Source organism: Geotrypetes seraphini, chromosome 2, assembly GCF_902459505.1.
Source record: "Geotrypetes seraphini chromosome 2, aGeoSer1.1, whole genome shotgun sequence".
NCBI classification, from domain to species: Eukaryota; Metazoa; Chordata; class Amphibia; order Gymnophiona; family Dermophiidae; genus Geotrypetes; species Geotrypetes seraphini.
This window is the reverse complement of record NC_047085.1, coordinates 232802592-232825039: the sequence shown is the minus strand read 5'-3', so window position 1 is coordinate 232825039 and position 22448 is coordinate 232802592. Positions and strand designations below refer to the sequence as shown.

Below are 22448 nucleotides of genomic sequence, written 5' to 3'. Positions count from 1 at the left end.
TTCTTTCTCAACACGACTGGCTATGTTCCCTGGACCTCAAAGAGGCCTACACTCACATCTCCATCAATCAAAATTCGCGCCGCTACCTGCGGTTCCAGGTACTGCACCACCACTATCAGTACAAGGTGCTACCGTTCGGCCTCGCCTCCTCACCCAGGGTCTTCACCAAGTGCCTTATAGTGGTAGCGGCCTTCCTCAGGTCTCACAACCTCCAGGTGTTCCCCTATTTGGACGATTGGTTGGTGAAAGCACCTACGTCTCCACTTGTGCTACAGGCTACTCATCACACCATCTCTCTCCTCCACCTCCTGGGGTTCGAGATCAACTACCCCAAGTCGCATCTGCTTCCCACCCAGCGACTTCAATTCATTGGAGCAGTTCTGGACACCACGCTAATGAGGGCCTTTCTCCCCTCCGATCGCAAGCAGACCCTGCTCCATCTCTGCCGTCAGGTACTCATGCATCCCTCCATTCCTGCTCGACAGATGATGGTCCTCCTGGGTCACATGGCCTCGACAGTGCATGTCCTTCCTCTGGCTCGTCTCCACCTTCGTACTCCTCAGTGGACGCTCGCCAACCAGTGGTCACAGACTACGGATCTTCTTTCTCATCCCATCTCTGTGACATCATCTCTTCAGCAATCTCTCCAATGGTGGTTGAACTCCTCAAATCTTTCCAGGGGTCTGCTTTTCCATCTGCCCCCCCACTCTATGATCATCACCACAGATGCGTCCCCCTACGCGTGGGGAGCTCACCTGGGAGATCTACGCACCCAGGGACTTTGGACCCCACAGGAGCGTCGTCATCACATCAATTTCCTGGAACTCAGAGCCATGTTCTACGCCCTCAAGGCTTTCCAACATCTTCTCTGTCCTCAAGTCCTCCTCCTATGCACAGACAATCAAGTCGCCATGTACTACATAAACAAGCAAGGCGGCACCGGATCTCGCCCCCTTTGTCTGGAGGCTCTGCGCATCTGGACCTGGGCCACGGACCGCAATCTCTTTCTCAGGGCGGTCTATATTCAGGGCGAACAGAACTCTCTGGCCGACAATCTCAGCCGCATCCTTCAACCTCACGAGTGGACGTTGGACCCTCCGACTCTACTCTCCATCTTTGCTCGATGGGGCACTCCGCAGGTGGACCTCTTTGCAGCACCTCACAACCATCAGCTGCCCCAATTCTGTTCCAGACTCTTCTCTCCTCACCGTCTGGCTCCGGATGCATTCCTGCTCGACTGGAGGGATCGGTTCCTCTATGCCTTCCCTCCACTTCCTTTGATGTTGCGGACCTTGTCCAAACTCCGCAAGGACAATGCCACCATGATCCTCATCGCCCCTCGGTGGCCTCGTCAACACTGGTTCTCCCTTCTGCTTCAACTCAGCTCCAGGGAGCCCATTCCTCTTCCTGTGTTTCCTACTCTACTTACACAGCAGAATCAGTCTCTACTGCATCCCAACCTGTCTTCCCTCCACCTGACAGCTTGGTTTCTCTCGGGCTGACCTCTCCGGGGAATCTATCTCAACCGGTCCGCCTCATTTTGGACGCCTCCAGGAAACCGGCCACTCTCCAATGTTACCATCAGAAGTGGACCAGATTCTCCTCGTGGTGTCTCCGGCATCATCGAGAACCTACCTCTTTGGCGGTGGAAACTGTCTTGGAATATTTGCTCTCGCTGTCCAACGCTGGCCTCAAAACCACCTCCATCAGAGTCCACCTCAGTGCCATCACTGCGTTTCACGAGCCTATTCTCGGAAAACCCCTCACGGCTCATCCTCTGGTTTCAAGATTTATGAGAGGGCTCTTCAACATCAAACCGCCTCTCAAGCCTCCTCCCGTCGTCTGGGACCTGAATGTGGTTCTCTCTGCTCTCATGAAACCTCCGTTTGAGCCTCTTGCCACAGCTTCATTCAGGCTTCTTACCTGGAAGGTGCTTTTCCTAATTGCCATCACCTCTGCCAGGAGGGTTAGCGAACTGCATGCACTGGTTGCCGACCCACCGTTCACTGTTTTTCACCATGACAAGGTTGTTCTGCGTACCCACCCTAAATTCCTTCCCAAGGTGGTCTCAGCTTTTCACCTCAACCAGTCCATTGTGCTGCCCGTCTTCTTCCCTAAGCCTCACTCGCATCCTGGAGAACAGGCGTTGCACACGCTGGATTGTAAGCGTGCCCTTGCTTACTACCTTGATCGTACCAGAGCTCACCGAACATCCCCTCAGCTCTTTTTGTCGTTCGATCCCAACCGTTTGGGCCGTCCTGTCTCCAAACGGACACTTTCAAATTGGCTTGCTGCCTGTATTGCCTTCTGTTATGCTCGGGCCGGTCTCTCACTGGAAGGAGCTGTCACGGCCCACAGAGTCCGAGCTATGGCTGCTTCTGTAGCTTTCCTCCGTTCCACGCCCATCGAGGAAATCTGCAAGGCGGCCACTTGGTCCTCAGTTCACACGTTCACTACTCACTACTGTCTGGATGCGTTCTCCAGACGGGATGGACACTTCGGCCAATCTGTGTTACAGAATTTATTTTCCTAATGGCCAACCATCCCTCCTCCCTCTTTGTTAGCTTGGAGGTCACCCATGTGTTAAGAATATGCTGCCTGCTTGTCCTGGGATAAAGCACAGTTACTTACCGTAACAGGTGTTATCCAGGGACAGCAGGCAGATATTCTTAAGTCCCACCCACCTCCCCGGGTTGGCTTCTTAGCTGGCTTATCCTAACTGGGGACCACGCACTCCTCCGTCGGGCGGGAAGGCACTCGCGCACGCGCGGTGCGGCCAACTAGAAACTTCTAGTTAAAAGGTCCGTACCGAGGGCTCCGTCGGTGACGTCACCCATGTGTTAAGAATATCTGCCTGCTGTCCCTGGATAACACCTGTTACGGTAAGTAACTGTGCTTTTGGGAAAATGTTCACGTGCTAATATATAATTTTTCATTTATAATATAAGGAAAAGAAAAAGTGTTGAACTCCCTATAAACTCACAATATACAGGTATATCGGGGATCCATTAGGGAAAGAGGCCATCAAAAACCAGGAAAATGCTTTGATCACTTCTTGGACAGTGAAAAACAACAAACTCGGGTTTCATAAACCAACTTGCATGGTCTTATCTATAAGAGAGGAAAGGATCTCAGACGCCTGCACCGATTAATGTCAATAATGACAATCGGTGTTAATGGCAGGTCAAGCTTTCTTTAATCGATCCAAAACCTCTCGGAGTGTCAGTGCTGTTGTGTTGCATTAAACTCATAAGTGATAAAACACCTGCACTTATCTTTAAAGTAGCCAGTAATCCTTAGCCCAAATGATAAAACACACGCACTTATCTTTAAAGCAGCCAGTAACCCTTAGCCTGACGGGAGCCTTTTCACCGAGTTTTATCGGCTTCTTCAGGGATCTTTGAATACTGGGAGCCAAAAAAGTATTATTAGAAACTTGAAACTGGTAGAAATCAAGTTGTTAAAATTATACCAAAGACGTGTACTTACTATGAACAGCTATTCTGCTTTTGCAGTTTAATTCAAAGATGGTACTGAATCAATTACAGATACCGAGCATGTGCATATCAATACTCTTCCTTGATGACATCACTGCTAACCCTTGAGCTGATATGAATTGTTTAAATTTATATTATTTTATTGTAAAAAAGCAGTTATTGTACTTTATTTTATTATAGAAAAGCAATCCATTCTATAAAACTGTTTAAATCCATGGGTTTCACTGTTTGAAGTCTGAAAATCCAGCGGGCTTCCCGTTGTAATAGCCTTTTCTGACAGTCTCCACCACGGCAATTTTGAGGTTCCAAATCTGTGCAGAAACATCTGAATTCTTCAAATGCATGATCAAACTCTATACAGTGTTCTACAATTGGAGCATTAAGTTTTTTCCTTTTTAAGTTTGACTTGTGTTCGAGCTTTCTGATTTTAAAAGCACTCTTTCACAAAGCATTACAGATTAAATATATAGGCCAGGGAGAATGCTGCCTTTGTGGCAGGTGTGCTTAGGCCCGTGTCAAGGGTGCTTTTATTGCAGACCATGCTTCTAGATTGATCTGATCACAAGGTGAAATTGGTGTAAGGTTGGCATATTGATCTAGATATTGGTTAGAATTTTCCTTCTGATGTATTTCTCAGGTGCAGGAAGTTAGGATTTCATGGTGACCAAAGGACACTGCCCTCCTACTGCTGACTGGAATTAAGAAAAATGCCAGAGTTGCTTTGTTTGAAGAAATACTGAAATCTGCAGTCTGCCCAATATAGAGCAGGGCCCCAAAAGTTTCTCTTTTACAATTTCTGATAGGAGGGCAAAATCCATGTATCTAGATTTTCATTGGAAGGACTTAAGGAAAGAAAATTAGCAGGTAAAATGAAATTTCTCTATAAGCTGCTATCCTCTCAATTTGTCCTGACTTTCTGCAGTTCTGTGGCTGGAATGCATGATTGCAATTTCTGCTGCAGAATTGTGTGAGATGGATCCTAAGCTTAGGTAGTATTGTATGACATGCATTCTTTCCTTTTGAAAAACATTGTGTTAGGAGTCAATTCTCTGGGGGTATCTGATCAATTAAAACATAAGAGAGAGATTCAGTTGCATCTACTGTAGTTTAGCTTATATATTTACTGATAAAACTATACTTTCTTTTTCTACTCTTCTTTCTCAACCTTTTCCCATACTACATACCTTTTACTGTATCTTAATATCCATTGTTTCCCAACAAGATATTTTGTTCACTTTATTTTCAGAGAATGGATCTGGGAGAATGCCTGAAAGTTCATGACCTTGCACTGAGGGCAGACTATGAAATTGCATCCAAGCAGCAGGACTATTTCTTTGAGCTTGATGTAAGTAGTATTTTCATAATAAATTTGTGACCTGTGGCAAATAATCCTGAAACAATTTTTTTTAATTTAAAAAATAACTAGGGCCACATTTGGATTAAAAATGTTGTTTGTGATTAATTGCATGACCGAATTAATCGCAAATTAAAATAATTTTATTTCTTTCTTACTGTAGCTCCTTGCAACTCTGGGCAAATCACTTAATTCTCCTTTGCTCTGTATATAATGTGTAAACCACTTTATTTAAAACATTTGTAGCCTGCATATCAACCATCTATGCGGATAACAATGATACATACATAATTAAAACAAAACATTACATACATAATAAAACAGAACATAGCAGATTAAAATAACAGCATACAATAAACAATTTACACATGTGCCTTAAAATACAAACTCCCAAGTAATAACAGGATTACAAAGTAACCAAATTTGAAAAGGCAAGTCTAAAAAAGTAGGCTTTCAAACTTTTCCGAAATGGCAAAAAATCAGAGGTCAGATGGATAGAATCTGGAACCAAGTTCCATAGTAAAGGTTCGACTACTTGGAACATACATGATCGATTTGCAACTTTGGTGACAAAACGAAAATTCCATCCCCTTTCTCTTCACTGAAGGACTGGTAATCTTTTTCCCTCCCACTCCAGATCCAATATCTCTCTCCCTTTTTCTTTTTCCCAACTCTTTCCCTCAGGTTGATTCTTTCCTGGGGTCTGTTGTCTGTCTGTCTCTGTCTGTCTGTCTCTCTCTCTCTCTCTCACACACTCTCACTCCTTCACTCACTCTCTTACATTATATTTGGCATTGTTGCTCAGAAGCAACATATGTCTTCTATGACCCTTATGGGAGATCTGCATCGTCAAATGCATGTTTTCTTGGCACTGTTGCTCTCGTAAAACATCAGGCTACATAAAGCAGCTGTTTCACCATCTTAACTTCATCTCCACCATCTTTGGATCTGCCAAATGGTGGAGGAGGGAGGGAACCCCAGATAAAAAATTAACCAAAAACTTATTAAATCATGTGGGTACAAGTGATAACCACCAAGTCTCAATTCTAATCATTGAATCTCAGCAGTCCAAAGGGAATTTAGTTAGGAAAATTTTTTTTGATGCAAACTCCTCGTATTGACTCGTAAGATAACGGTAAATGTGTTTTCCTTAGCAACAGTAGCAGGTGAATCCAGAGACTAGAGGGATAGCACACATCTACCAGCAGGTGGAGATATAGAGATTTGATTTGCAGGTGCTTCTCTTGGATGGAACTCCTCCTGGCCAATTAGTATGCTCTTCAGCTGGAGGATGGATGCCATTTCACTACCTCCTGGCTTCTTCAATTGAAATAGCTCTTAACTCCTGTTTGTTTTTTGTTTTTTTACTTCAGTTGAGTTTTGGGGTGTCTGGCTGAGTGATGCCAGCTTTAGGGGCTACACCTGGGACCCTCCTAGATCCCTTTCCCACCCTCCCCATAAAAAAGTGAAACCAAAATTGGGTAAGGCATTGCTGAGCTGTCATTCCCTGAACTGCTGCAAATACCAGCTTTAACAGTTGCTGCATTCGTCAGACAGCAGCCGAGATCACGTAAGTGTGTGTATGTCTTTAAAAGTTTTATTGCTGTCGGGGGTTATTTATTTATTTATGTATTCCATTTGTGTGTCACACATACCTATACAAGCTCTTGGCGACATTACAGAGGAAGGGTTTAAAAGAGGGTAGGGAGGACAGTGGAGGGTAGGAAGATACAGGAGAAGAGGATACACGTGATTAGGTGTCAAATAGATGAGTTTTCAGTTTCTTCCGTAATTTGGTGTGGTTAGGTTCTGTCCTGGTCATTTCAGTAAGGTCATTCCAAGTTTTTACGCCTATAAAGATGAGTATGGAGTGGAAAATACATTTGTATTGCAGATTTTTTGTGGAAGGGAGATTTAGAAGTATTCTGTTGAGGGTAATGTTGGAAGTAGACCATGCCTTGGAAAAGAGCTGGATGAGAGAGCCGCGGAGTTTCTGTAAAGTATATGGTGAATGATGCTGCATGAAGTTTTGAAGGTTATTTGTGACGGGATGGGTAGCCAGTGCAGTTGCCTGATGAAGGCTGTAATCGAGTCATATTTTCTCAGGTTGAAGATTAGTCTGACAGCGGTGTTTTGGTGAGTTGCATTTTGTGAATCAGAGTGGTTTTGATTCCCATGTAGATGGAGTTGCAGTAGTTAAGTTGTGGAAGAATCATCAGCTTTACAACTAAGGCAAAATGGTGTTGGTGAAATATGGTCTGATTAATGTTAGTTGTCTCAAGGTATAGAGGGATTTATTTCGGAGACTGGAGATTTGTGGTTCCATGGTAAGTGTGGCGTCCAGGATACAACCTAGGATTTTGGAGGATTCTTCTACAGCAGGGGTAGGGAACTCCGGTCCTTGAGAGCTGTATTCCAGTCAGGTTTTCAGGATTTCCCCAATGAATATGCATGAGATCTATTTGCATGCACTGTTTTCAGTGCATATTCATTGGAGAAATCCTGAAAACCTGACTGGAATACAGCTCTCGAGGACCGGAGTTCCCTACCCTTGTTCTACAGGGAAGATCTTGCCCGATCGAAGAGTAATGCTTGTTGGTGCCGTATATTAGGGGGTGTGGAAATATAGAATTTTGGTTTTAGTTGTGTTTAATTTTAGTTTGTTGATAGTCGCCCAGATTTGGATTCTTTTAATATTATGTGAGACTTTGTTGGTGATGTCCGAGTGATTGTTGGTAATGAGAATAAGGAGAAAGATGTCATCTGCGTAGGATAATTTGCTCTCATCTTCAAACTTGATGCTACCGAGAGAGCTCATGAAGAGATTGAATAGGATGGGGGAGAGTGGGGAGTTCTTTGGCACGCCACAGAAGGCTTTCCAGGGGTTGGAGATCTCTCCGTTCAATTTGACAATGTATTCCCTGTTTTTCAGGAAATCCGAGAACCATCTTAGCACTGTGCCTGTTATGCCAATTTCTGACAGTTTTGTTATTAGTAGGTAGTGGTCTACTGAATCAAAGGCTGCTGAGATGTCAAATTGGAAGAGTATTGCTTGACTTCCTCTACTGAGTAGTTGTTTGGTTTTTGTGATCAAGGTGAGGAGGAGAAGTTCTGTGCTGTACTGTTGCCGGAATCCGAATTGGGATGGGTGGAGGCATGAGTGTTGTTCAATGTAGGTTGTGAGCTGCTTGCACACGTGGGTCTCAATGATTTTTGTCTGGATGGGTATGCCTGCGATGGTTCTATAGTTTGAGGCTGAGGAGAGATCTGCCTTTGGTGATTTCGGTATAGGGGTGAGTGCTATTTTATCCATTGTTTCTGGCAAGTGGCCTTGATTTAGGGTTTTATTTAGGAGGTTGGTAATCCAGCTGGCGATCTGTTCAGGAACAGTAGTGAGGCGATAAGAGGGACAGTTGTTTAGTTGTCGCGTAAGTGTGTGTTTCTTTAAAAGTTTTATTGCTGTTGGTTATTTTTAGCTGCGCATTCATTCTTCTTGGCGCTTTTCATGGTGGCTGAGGTAGTCAAGTGATGTTTGCGCTGTGGGAAGTGGCGAACTCTGTTGGGAATTTGGTCGGCCAGCTGTGCTGACAGGACTGTTGAGAATTCCATCATGGCTCCAGAGGGTTCATCATTTTCCCGCACAAATGAAGCACGTTTGCGTTCTCCTTTCCTTGCGGTAGCTCCTTTACTTTCACAGGCCTCTTCTCCGGTTGAGATCGCTGACAGTGGCTAGATTTTCAGCGTGTTTGAGGTTGACAGAGGTGGAGGGAGCATCGGGCACATTTGGAAAACCGTCTGAACTTTTGTCTAAGCCTTTTTCTATGGAATTTGTGCTCTTGTTACACAAGGCATTTGTGCTCCAGGGTTCTAAGCCTACTCATACTGTCTGCAGTTTAGGGGGTGTCTCTACTCAGACCACTGCTGGCTCTGGGTTCCGGGCAGAGTCAGTCGGGGCCTAAGCGATGCAGGGTGGCAGCCACAGCTGAGAGAAACCCCTAGCAGGTGCAAATCAATCAATCTCAATTTCTCTCTCTCTCACCTGGGTCCTCAGACGATGTGAATTTGCAGGATTTGGGTTTGGGGGCGGTCCTGGTGGGGGAGCAAGATGATCCCAAAGCACTTCGGCTGTTACATAGGAAGGAGCTGACCACTTTTATATATATATATGAAGAGAGGCTAGCCAGGGAAGCACGAAATTTCAAACCTTTCTTTAGATATGTTAAAGGGAAGCAGCTGGCTAGGGAGGAGGTGGACCGCTGGACGACTGAGACAGGAAGGGAGTGGTGAAGGAGGAGAAAGAAGTGGCAGAAAGACTTAACATGTTGTTCTTATCTATATTTACAAATGAAGACACATCCAACATACTGGAACCTGAGCAAATATTCAATGGAGATCAAGCAGAAAAATTAACATCCATGGAAGTGAGCCTTGAAGACGTACGCAGGCAGATAGAAAAATTAAAAACTGACAAATCCCCGGGTCCGGACGGAATCCACCCAAGGATTCTGAAGGAACTAAAGGAGGAAATAGCGGAACTACTTCAGCAAATTTGCAATCTATCCCTGAAAACAGGCTAGATCCCGGAGGATTGGAAGATTGCCAATGTTACGCCCATCTTTAAAAAGGGATCAAGAGGTGACCCGAGAAACTACAGACCGGTGAGTCTGACCTCGGTTCCGGGGAAAATGGCGGAAGCACTGATAAAAAGACAACATCGATGAACATTTTGAAAGAAACAAACTTCAGATAACCAGCCAACATGGATTCTGCAAGGGGAGATCGTGCCTAACGAACTTATTGCACTTCTTCGAAGAAATTAACAGACGGATGGATAGAGGAGACCCCCTAGACATCATATATCTAGATTTCCAAAAAGCCTTTGACAAGGTACCCCATGAACGCTTACTTCGGAAACTGAAGAACCATGGGGTGGAAGGAGACGTACATAGATGGATCAGCAATTGGTTGGCGGGTAGGAAACAGAGGGTAGGTGTTAAGGGCCATTACTCAGACTGGAGGAGTGTCATGAGAGGTGTTCCGCAGGGCTCGGTGCTTGGACCGCTGCTATTTAATTTATTTATAAATGATCTAGAAACAGGGACGAAGTGCGAGATAATAAAATTCGCAGATGACACCAAACTATTTAATGGAGCTCGGACTAAAGAGGACTGTGAAGAATTACAAAGGGACTTGAACAAACTGGTGGAACGGGCAATGAGATGGCAGATAAAGTTCAACGTTGAGAAATGTAAAGTTCTATATGTGGGAAGCAGAAACCCGAGGTACAGCTATACGATGGGAGGGATGTTATTGAATGAGAGTACCCAAGAAAGGGACTTGGGGGTAATGGTGGACATGACAATGAAGCCGACGGCAAAGTGCACAGCGGCGGCTAAGAGAGCGAATAGAATGCTAGGTATAATCAAGAAGGTTATTACAACCAGAACGAAAGAAGTTATCCTGCCGTTGTATCAGGCGATGGTGCGTCCACATCTGGAGTACTGCGTCCAATATTGGTCGCCGTACCTTAAGAAGGATATAGCAATACTCGAGAGGGTTCAGAGGAGAGCGACACGTTTGATAAAAGGTATGGAAAACCTTTCATACGCTGAGATATTGGAGAAACTGGGACTCTTTTCCCTGGAGAAGAGGAGACTTAGAGGGGATATGATAGAGACTTACAAGATCATGAAGGGCATAGAGAGTGGAGAGGGACAGATTCTTCAAACTTTCAGAAAATAAAAGAACGAGAGGACATTCAGAAAAGTTGAAAGGGGACAGATTCAAAATGAATGCTAGGAAGTTTTTCTTCACCCAAAGTGTGGTGGACACCTGGAATGCACTTCCAGAGGGCGTAATAGGGCAGAGAACGGTACTGGGGTTCAAGAAAGGATTAGACAATTTCCTGCTGGAAAAGGGGATAGAGGGGTATAGATAGAGGATTACTGCACAGGTCCTGGACCTGTTGGGCTGCCGCGTGATCGGACTGCTGGGCACGATAGACCTCAGGTCTGACCCAGCGGAGGCATTGCTTATGTTCATAAGGCTTTACAAAGTCTTAATATTTTACAATCTGACACACAGTCTTTAGTGGCTACTAAAACCTCCCAGGACATTCCTGGTCCTTAAGGCCATGCAGTAGTTTATTTCGGCTCAGTCTTCCACGCCAGAAGTAGGTCTCCAGATGGCAAAAGCAATGAGGCATTCCTTATTCAGAACGGGAATACAAGGTCTCTGCTTATGCAGATGATATATTGCTTCATTTGAGAAATCCAGAAACAACCATTCCATGTTTACTTGAATTACAAAAATTAGATAGCTCTAAGTCTAATAGATGTTGGCAGGGACTCTAGATCATTTGTTATTCTATTGTCCATTCATTTTGGCTTTTTGGAAATTGATTTGGGGCCAAATAAATTGTTTGTTGGAAAATCCTGTGGCTTTATCCTAATATACTATACTAGTTTTTTAGCCCGTTACATTAACAGGTGCTAGAATAAATGTGTAGACTTAGGCATTTCTTTCTTTCTTTTTCTTTCTTTCTTTCTGTCTCTCTCCCTGCCCCCTTTCTTTCTTCCTGTCTATCTTTCTTTCTGTCGCTCTCCTTTCCTCCTGTCTGTCTTTCTTTTCTGGATGCAGCCGGGAAGGGGGGGGGTCTTACCTGGCTGGGGCCGGCCGAATCCCGGGCCTGCTCTCCTTCCCCTAAGTCCCGGCCCCTCACTCCGCGCCATTTAGCGCATATGCACTCTTGCCGCCACATCCCGACAGATCAGGGAACACACGGCGAGAGTGCGCATGCGCGCATAGCGTTTTATTATTATAGATTGAATTGGCATTCAGAATGCACCAGAAGTGCCTGCCTTGATGTGCCAAGTTCAGAAATTGTTCCTCATGTGTACTTGGCTGCCCCGAGGAGGACAATTCTCAGTCAACTCAGTTGACTTAGGTAAATCACTCTTTACTTGAGTAAATGTTTTTTTTTTATTTCCATATCTAAATTATGGCAAATAAAGACCTGCATGGCAGTGGCATAGCAGCACATCTATGAGGTAGCCAGTGGAGTTTATAGTTGGCACGCCCTGCCAACTATAAGCTCTCCAAACCTCTCCTTCCACATTCGTTTAAAGGACCGATCTTCATTGGCAGTGAGCAGCGGGTCTGATACACACTGCTCACCCCAGCCCCACAGCCTTCCTTCCGATGCAACTTCCTGTTTCTGCAGAGGCAGAATGTGTTAGAAGGAAGAATGTAGGGCTGGCGTGAGAAGCATGTATCAGTCACGCTGCTTGCTGCTGGTGAAGATTGAGGCTCTGAAAGGACGGCAGCAGAGAGAGCAACGGGATTAGATCGCATCACATTGCCTTGCCTGACACAGCGCCTGCCCACCTACCAGTCTCGCGCTCCCAGCCGGGGCTTCTGAGCGCCGTCGCCCCAGCCAATGGTCAGCCACCTTGGTCTGGGCTGCTCTGCAGTGCTAGGTGGGCGCAGCCCATGCCACTGTCACGCCAACCCGCCGTCGAGCTGTCTTTCCTTCTCTGCCGGCAGGGACTGCTGGGGCCTGGGTGCAGCGGGGAAGGGGGGTCTTGCCTGGCTGGAGCCGGCCGAATCCCAGCCCTGCTCTCCTTCCCCTAAATCCCAGCCCCTCTGCGCCATCTAGCGCATGCACACTCTTGCCGCCACATCCCGACAGATCAGGGATCAGGGAACACGCGGCGAGAATGCACATGTGCGTGTAGCGTTTTATTATTATAGATAGATTATTTGGAATGTCAATGAGGAAGAAAAGTCAAATTTCTGCAAAAAATAATAAGTTATTACTTATTATGACAGGAGTAGCCATTCAGCAAATTACGTTTAATTGGAAAAATTGGAGTGGACTTAACTACAGTTTCTGGTGGAACTCTTTGTGTCATATATATATATATATATGGTGGACACAGGGGAGGTAAAAGGAAGGGAGAATGGACAGGGGGGAGCAGGCAAGGGGTGGTGATGGACAGCCAAGGAAAAAGAAAAACGAAAGAAAGAAAGCGGCTAAGGAGAGAGAGAGAAAGAAATAAATAAAGACAGATACACATACACATATATTCTAGCACCCGCTAATGTAACGGGCTATAAGACTAGTCTTATATATATATATATATATATATAAGACTAGTCTTATAGCCCGTTACATTAGCGGGTGCTAGAATATATGTGTATCTGTCTTTATTTATTTCTTTCTCTCTCCCTCCTTAGCCGCTTTCTTTCTTTCGTTTTTCTTTTTCCTTGGCTGTCCATCACCACCCCTTGCCTGCTCCCCCCTGTCCATTCTCCCTTCCTTTTACCTCCCCTGTGTCCACCACCACCCCTTCACTGCTCTCCTTATGCAGCAGCAGCCCTTTTCCCTTTGTTTTACCCCCTCCTGTCCAGCAGCACCTCTTTCCTTCTCCCTCTGTCCAAAATTAGGCCTCCGTTCCTTTTTCTTCACCCCCCCTGTCCATCAGCACCTCTTTCCTTCTCCCCCTGTCCAACAGTAGGCGTCCCTTCCTTTTTCCCCCCCTTCCTCCTTCTTATCCCTATGATACACTTACCTTGCTCTGCCCCTGATCAGAGGTCCCGACAGCCGCCCAGTTGCACCCATTGGAAAAGTTCCCTCTGCCGCATCCCGCATCCCTCCTGATGCGACTCCTGCTGTCTTTCTCTCTGTCTGTCTCTGTCCCTGGCCCCCTTTGTCTGTCTGTCTTTCTGTGTATCTCCCTGCCCTGTGTCTTTCTTCTTTTCTTTCTGTCTCCCTTCCTCCCTCTTTCTGTCTGTCCGAAGCAGCATTCCCTCCCCCTCCATTTCCCTCCCCCCACACCAGTTCCCTGTGCACCTGCCCCTGTGTCTTTCTTCTTTTCTTTCTGTCTCCCTTCCTCCCTCTGTCTGTCTGTCCAAAGCAGTATTCCCTCCCCCTCCATTTCCCACCCCCCACACCAGTTCCCTGTGCAGCAGCATTAGCGTTTTCTCTACCCCCCTTTCCCTTCCCGCGGTCCCGACTACACATGGCGATTCAACTACACCTGGCTCTTAAACTGACCTGAGTCCTTTGCCGCCTCCCCTTCCCTTCCCGCGGGCCTGACTACACATGGCGATTCAAGCAGCGTGTGCAGCAGTCTTCACACGCTGCTTCGGGTCCTTCTACTGCCCTGATTTACTCTGGCACGTCCCTGATGACATCATCAGAGTCGCGGCAGAGCAAATCAGGGCAGTAGAAGGCCCCGAAGCAACGTGTGAAGACTGATGCACACGCTGCTTGAATCGCCAGATAGGTAGTCGGGCCCGCGGGAAGGGAAGGGGGGGCGGCAAAGGACTCGGGTCAGTTTAAGAGCCGGCGCGGAAAGTTGCTGGGCTCCTCGGTGGGGGCGCTGAGCGGCCGCGATCCCTCTCCTCCAAGACACCCCCTGCCCGCCCGCTGGAGGAACGGAGATTGGTGGCTGGCTGCGGTCCCGGCTTGTGGAGGCATCGGCGGCTGGTGATGTAAGCGCGCATGCGCAGTCCTACCTAAGGTGCCCTACATCTCACGAAAAATGCATGCACACAGGTGGGAGTGCGCATGCGCGGCTTAGCGTTTTATTATATTAGATGGAAAGAACACTAGCTACGCAAAAAGGAATTTTCAATAAATTTCAGGAGGTTTGGGGTCTATTAATAGAATATTGTGATGAGTAAATATTATTTTTCCCTTATTGGTACAATTGTAAAGTGAGGGATGGGGAGGGAGGAATTTTTGATCTGATATTAAATGTTTAGAGTATAAGAAATATTATACAATGTATTATATGATATATATGAATTAGTAGGGATGGGAGGAGGGGTTAAATTTTATAATTTAAATTGTATATGAAAGCTAATCAAATGTTATTGTATAAGTTCAAATGCTATTTTCTGATACATTTGTTGTAAGATGTAAAAATGAATAAAGAATTAAAAAAAGAAAAGAAAAGCGATGAGGCAGTTATCTAGTGGCTCAGGATGAGCTGGATAAGTTTAAGCTTTATAAGGTGGATGCTCTGTTGGCTACCGTTACCAAGAAAGCCACATTGCCAGTGGAGAGAGGAGTGGCACTGAAGGACACTCAGGATAGAAAGCTAAAGCTAGAGTCCTTCATGAAGTTGTCTTTTGAGGTTGCGACTTTAACTTTACAGGCAGTTCTTATCGGCACGTGTTTGTCTTCAGTGGATTTAGCAGATTTCGGATGGAATGGTGGAGTTCGGGGTAGTTCTTCTGCCTGAATTCCCAGATGTTGAGACGTGGCTGGTGTATCTGGCAGATGCCTTATATCAGGGGTATCCAACCTTTTGGCTTCTCTAAGTAGCACTGGCTGAAAAAAAATGTTTCTGGGGCCGCGCAAACGCTGCAGCAAGACGGTAAACACCCGGGGGGAACAGAGGAAAACACTGTATCGCCCTCAACCGGGGCCGCACAAAATACTTCACGGGGCCGCATGCAGCCCTTGGGCCACAGGTTGGACATCCCTGCCTTATATGATATATTTCGTGCCTTGGCTAAACAAATATCTCTCACCGTGATTTCTCTGAGATCATTGTGGCCTCGCCATTGGGTGTGGATGCTGCTTCACAGCTACCTTTTAAACGCCACTTGTTATTTGGGGAGGACTTGGAAAAGTTGGTTAAGGATTTTGGGGACACCAAACATTATAGGCCAAGTAAACCTTCTTACAGTTCCTCTTACAATGCCTTGTACAATTCCAAACCAAAGCTTTTGCAGAAAAATTCTTTTCATCCCTTCAAAGCAGTTGCCTCCCAGTCAGTCCGTCTCCAGGCCTTGCATGCCCCACAATCACAGGGTCTCGGCTCCCTCTGTCGAATTTTAGGGGAGGGCTGTCTTCCTTCCTGGTGGAGTGGTCCAAGATAACGTCAGATCAGTGGGTGTTAGATGTTACAAGTTAGAATTATCCTCTCACATCGCAGATTCTTTGTTGGTTTCCCCGTGTTCGGGGGCGGCCAAGGAGGAATCAGTGAGAAGCACCCTCAATTCACTGGTGGAACTAGAGTGGTAGTACCTGTTCCTCCAGAGCAAAAAGACCAGGGAAGGCATTCCCATATACTTCGTGGTTCCCAAGAAAGGGGGGGGGGGGGTCAGTCAGGCCCGTTTTGGATCTCTAGAGGGTTGTTTGATTTCCCAATGTCAGACACTTCCAGATGGAAATGGTGAGATCGGGTCATTGCAGCGGTTCAACCCGGAGAATTCCTCACAGCACTCGATCTCAAGGAAGCGTACTTGCACATTCCCATTTGGCTACCACATCAGCATTTTCAGTTTCGGGCTATGTCTGTCAGCCTCGCAATGGCACCACGCAAGTTTTCCAAGGTGATAGTGGTGGCAGAGAGGGGGGATTCAGGTGCACTCCTACCTAGACCAGGGGTAGGCAATTCCGGTCCTCAAGAGCCGAAGCCAGGTCGGGTTTTCAGGATATCCACAATAAATATGCATGAGATAGATTTGCATCTCAAGGAGGAAGTGCATACAAATCTATCTCATACATATTCATTGTGGATATCCTGAAAACTTGACCTGGCTCCGGCTCTCGAGGACCGGAATTGACTACCCCTGACCTAGACGATTGGTTAATTTGAGCATCCTTTCGTCAGGAGAGTCTTCAGATAACCCAGAAAGTGATTTCTCTTCTTCAATCTCTAGATTGGGTCATCAATTTCCCCAAGAGTTCTCCGATTCCCTCTCAATCATTGCAACATAAGGGAGTCTGCTTCGATACAGCCGAGGGGAAAGTCTTTCTACCCAAGTGCAGGTGAGATAAGTTGCAGTCTCAAATTCGTCTACTTCTTCATTGTACAGGTCCAAGAGTTTGGGATTATGTGCAAGTTCTTGGCTCCATGGTGGCGACTCTGGAAGAGGTGTCTTGGGCGCGCTTTCACATGACAGAGTACACTATGGGGTTTTAAAGAAGGATTGGATAAATTCCTGAAAGATAGGGATACAGATAGAGGTAGAGATGGGATATAGAAAGAGTATAGATAGAGACCAAGGAGGATTTACGGGTTCAGTCAAAGATCATCGTACAAGTCATAGGCCTGATGGGCCGCCACGGGTGCGGATTGCTGGGCGCGATGGACCTCTGGTCTGACCCAGCAGAGGCAACTTCTTATATTCTTATGAGACCGTTTCAGCAGTCTCTCCTGTCCAGATGGTCACCTGTGTCTCAGGATTACAATTGCCGTCTTTGTTGGACTCCTGAAGCCTCTCTCAGCATGTATTGGTGGCTGCACAGTCGCAGTCTGTTCAGGGGATAGTGATCACAATGGATGCCAGCCTGACAGGATGGGGAGCTCAGTGTCTTCAGTCCTCAGCACAGGGTACCTGGACCCTGGAGGAGGCTCAGTGGGCCATCAACTGTCAAGAATTGAGAGCGATTTGGTTGGTCCTGCTAGCATTTCAAACCCTGATCCAAGGCAAGCCAACCAGGGTGTTGTCAGACAGTGTCATGGTGGTGGCATATATCATCAGGAAGGGGGAGCACAAGGAGCCCTCATCTGGCACAAGAAGCAAGGATACTTCTTCTTTGCGTGGAAACTCATCTTCCTCTTCTGTCGGCAGCTCACATTACAGGAAAGGCCAACATTCAAGCGGACTTCCTCAGCAGAAAGCTGCTAGATCCTGGAGAATGTGAACTGTCCCAAGAGGCATTCAGGCTCGTTGTTCAAAAATGGGGTCTCCCGGAGGTAGATCTCATGGCCTCGGCTCACAATGCCAAACTTCTTCGGTTCTTCAGCAGACACAGGGAACAAAATTCCAAGGAGGTAGATGCGTTAGCTCTTCCATGGCCTCCATGAAAACTTTTCTGCATTTTTTCCCCCTGGCCAATGATACGCCGAGTGTTGCATCATATTGCTCATTCCTCAAGGACAGTAGTCTTAGTTGCTCTGGATTGGCTGCATCATCCGTGGTATGTGGATCTGATGAGGCTGAGGTTTGCAGTAACGCCAGACTTACTCATGCAGGGTCCTACGGATGGAAGATCCCTCCCATTTTGGTCTTTCGGCCTGGTTATTGAGGCAGAAAGGGTATTCCAAGCAGAGTCTGGAGAGTTGTCAATTCTTAGTGTCAACAGGGCATTTCACCTTTTCAGGCTTCTCTCTCTCATTCTTGCAGGATGGTGTGTTCAAAGGGCTGCTGTATTATTTATTTATTTAAAATATTTTTAATCCGCCTTTATCCAAGGCGGCTCACAGTATTACATAACACATTTCAGGATTTGCACAACATACAGATCCCATACATCAGTAAAAATCGTAAGATTATACAATCTCAACCTAAAAATTACATCTCAACCGCTCATTTACTACATTACTTCAATCAAGCAGCACAAATCTAATAACCTGCAAAAAAGAAAGTAAAATATTAACTCAAGAAGCAGAATATTAGTTTTAAAAAGCTTGAACAAACAAATTGGTCTTAAACAACTTTCTAAATTGCAGTAGATTTGTACAAAACCATAAGGTTCCAGACAATGCATTCCACATAAATGGTCCAGCTATAGAGAAACATGAATTTTTGGTCCATACGTATCGTAAAATATTCCCCTTTGATGTGTCTAACCAATAATTCTGTGACCTCAGTATTCTTGGCGGAGGATATAGTATTAGGCATTTTGCCAAATAATTTGCAGGCACTCTTATTGATGAAGTCTTCTGACTGATCCGATGTGTAAGTTCTCTCCCCTTGCAAATGAAAGTTTCACCTGTGTGGGAGTTCCCAAGTCCTTAGAGTCCCTTCTCTGTGAGGTCAGTTTTTTTTTATACCACTCCCAACAAGTCGCAGGTTCTTCCCTCTCTGACCAAAAAAGAAATTCAAACAAACAGGAAAGACTAGCTAAATGACTAGAAAATTAACACTACAGGCTGGCACTTGGATTGTCACCACAGAAAAAACAAAACAGAAACATTCCACCATGAACAGGAACTATCGAGGAATGAGCACTGCTCACCCCACAGTGGCCCTTCAGCTGCCATATGCAACGCTCTTCTGACGCGATTTTCTTTATAAACAGACCACATGTCTTCCTCACAGCTGTTGGCTACTTCATCCCCTCCCCCCCAGGTCTTTGTTTAGTCACTCTTGGGGGAGGTGACTTGACGGTCTCTGACATTATTGGAACACGGTTTTATTCCTTTAGTCTCTGGGGCAGCTGCAGTCTGCATGATCATCAGCCCTGCTAGATATTCCACTCCCTCATTTCCGGCTCCGGAGGGTACTTCGAAGTTTAGCGGCTCATCCAAGTATGCCGCACATTCAATGAAGGCTCCTGTTGGCCCAGCCTTGGCCTCTCAGGCCTCTTCAGTAAATCTACAAAATCAGTGTCTCTCCTACCTGATCCCAAGATTCTGTCAAACGGACGGTCCAAATCCAAATGTGTGGCATCCAAGGACCTCCTCTCAAGGATCCCCCCTCTCCAAAAGTGGCCTGTTCATCTACCTACCATGTCTCTGCTTCACCAAGAAGCTCTCCAGACTGCAACATCACCATTCTAATTAGCAATGGTGGTCTTTTGGCTACTCCAAAGATTTATGCAGGAGAGTTTTTGTCTCCTTCAAACAGCTCCTACACCTACAACACCCTCCTTCACATCAATGGTTATACCTGCATGGATAGGTGACTCTTCCTCCCAACTACATCAGATGCATTGCATTTTTTCTTTCATATCTTCCATCTGATCCATTCCCAGACCTACAGTGGGACCTATGCACATCCCTCAGCTCTTCATCTCCTTCCCACATGGCTTCACCAGAAGCCTGTTCAGACCTCCAACTTAGAGGTTGTGCCTTTAGCAGAACCACCTATACCTTTACCACCCAAGGATCACTCAAAGGAATATTCTTACCCTAAATTCTTGCAAAACGTGGCTACCCTCCCTCCCACCCTCTAAACCAATGCAGTAATCTTCATTTGCCACGATACCTGTAGTACTCATACTATATTTCTACTTTACTGTATACCGTCTTGAACTGAATAGGTATGACGGGATATAAATAAAGCTGTTGTTATTACCTTTCTCAGCCTCGCACAGACAGCTACAACTGCAGACAAAAAGGTCTTCCATGCCATTCTTCATTCCTGCCGAGTTCCTAAAGAATTTATCACCCTGCTGGTATACCAAGTACTTCAGGACCTAAAATTCTCTATTTGGCAAAAACCTTAGCCTCTAAACATCTAGAGCTCAATTACAAAGTTCAGAAAGTCCCTGGTTGCAGACTATAACAACTGCAACATCATTCTGTGATTTCTGAATCGGTCATTAAGAAAGCCAAGTCATCCATAGCCCAGTTCAATGTTCCACTGGGTAAGTAATCGCGCCTTCTAGATTCAGTGGGTCGGAAGATCAACTAGAGAGCCATACTTTACTCCAAGATCATTGCTCACTAACTTCAAATTCTACATTATCCCAGGACAAGCAGGCAGCATATTCTTGACTGATGGGTAACGGCACCGACTGAGCCCCGGTACGGACAATTTTAGAGTGATTGCACTCTAAGAACTTAGAAAGTTCTAGCTAGGCCGCACCGCGCGTGCGCGAGTGCCTTCCCGCCCGACAGAGGCGTGCGGTCCCCAGTTTCTTAGTTTCTGCGGAGCTAAGAAGACGCGTGTTTCCAACGGCTGTTGGATACTCTTTTTTCGCCTTCCCGCTTGCATATTTTTTCTCGTGAATTTTTTCACGTTTTATTATTTTCTTATTTTTCTAAAAAAAAAAAAAGTCTATTTTTTTCGACTTTTTCGGTCGGCCCCGGCGGGGCCTGTTGGCACCATCGAAGCCTCGGGCTTCGATTTTGCTATGGCCGTTTTTCCCTTCATGCCCCCTTCACCGGGTTTTAAAAAGTGTCAGCGGTGTGCACGCCCTATTTCTTTATCCAACCCGCACAAGTGGTGCCTTCAGTGTTTGGGTCCGGGCCATAGGGCAGAAACGTGCACCCGCTGTAGTTCTCTTCAAAAGAGAACTTTGAAGAATCGACAAATTCAACAGCGGATTCTTTTCGGTGCCGCTATGGAATCCCACCGGCATCGACTCCGGCAACTTCCTCTAAATCGACACCGGTGGTTTCGACACCGCAAGATTTATCGTCGGTGTCGCACCTGTAGATAAGCTGGCTAAGAAGCCATCCCCTACTGTTCTTGGCCTGCCAGTCGAACAAGCAGTGAGCCAAGTCCTGCAGACTGTGCGCCGGCCACGCAAACGCTCCGCTCCCATAGAAGTCACTGCCTCTTCATCGGCATCGACTTCGCCTGAGCGTCGAGCTGCACCGCAGGTACCGAGTAAGAAAAAAGCGGTACCGGTGCCATCGGGACCGTCTCTGGATGAGCGTATAGCATCCATCCTTCAGGTCCAGCTTAAGGAGCAATTACAACACCTGCTTCCGGCTCTGCTAACTCCGAACCTTCCGGTGTCGGTTCCCACTGAGCCTGCGGTACCGATCGTCGACCAGCCTATGTTGTTGGCATCGACGTTATCGGCACCGCTTAAATCTGCCTCTTCCATCTCTATGCCTATTTTATCGGCAGAGCCAAAGTCTCTTCGACGTACGGCTCACTCGGCCTATGATCCGGTACCGCTCTCTGACACCCGTCCCGCTTTACAGTCACCGGGTACGGTGTCGATGCGTTCAGGCAAATCGGTACGCAAAACCAGGCATACCAAATCCTCTACTCCTCTATCTCAGGGCCGTCTCCCATCGGTACGTGACCCTGATTTATGGGATGACTCCGATGATCCCCTCGGTACCGAGGAGGATATTTCATCGGATGAGGTTGACCCATCGGTGCAGGATCCTGCTAGTAAACCAGAGCACTCTTCCTTCACTAAATTTCTGAGGGAGATGTCAGACACCCTTTTTCTCCCCTTGGAGTCTGATTCTAAAAAGTCAAAAGCATTCCTGGAGGCTTTGGACTTTGACCAACCTCCCAAAGAATTTTTAAAGTTACCCCTTCATGATATATTAAGGGAAACTTTTTACAAAAATCTGGAAACTCCTCTCACTATTCCAGGAGCTCCAAGGAAATTGGAATCACTTTATAAAGTTATTCCTATTCCAGGGTTTGACAAACCTCAGCTTCCACATGAATCTTTGCTGGTGGAGTCAACCCTAAAAAAATCTGCAGGCTCTAATGTGTATGCCTCTGTCCCTCCTGGCAGAGAGAGGGCAAGGCCATGGACAAATTTGGTAAACTTTACCAAAATGCTATGTTGGCCAACCGTTCAGGTAACTATGCGTTCCACTTCTCCTTTTACCTGAAACATCTTATCCAGCAGATGGCCACTTTTCAAAATATATTCCTGACCGCAAGCTTTCTGCTTTTCAACAATGCACTGCCATTTTCAACAAGCTTTCTGCCATTTCAACAATGCACTGCAAATGAAGGAAGAAATATTGAACATCCACAGACAAATGGAAGTTAATAATAAAAGAACAACTATATTAGAATCTAAAATGGAGGCCATAGAAGGTGAAGCAAATAGATGCAAAAATGACAGTCTGGAATTGAATAAATTGAAAGATCAACTGGAAGACTATGAGAATAGAGGAAGAAGGAAAAACATTAAACTT

At 46.1% G+C, this 22448-nt stretch overlaps 1 protein-coding gene across 5 annotated transcripts in view; it reads left to right on the top strand.

Annotated features, from left to right (window-relative positions):
- Window positions 1–22448, top strand: part of LOC117355978 (putative RNA-binding protein Luc7-like 2) — a 258392-nt gene that overhangs the window by 67871 nt on the left and 168073 nt on the right. For all 5 annotated transcript variants that reach the window (XM_033935181.1, XM_033935182.1, XM_033935183.1 and 2 more), the window contains one exon: window positions 4744–4842. In XM_033935181.1, the coding sequence (XP_033791072.1) occupies window positions 4744–4842 (99 nt within the window). The remainder of the gene's footprint in view (window positions 1–4743; window positions 4843–22448) is intronic.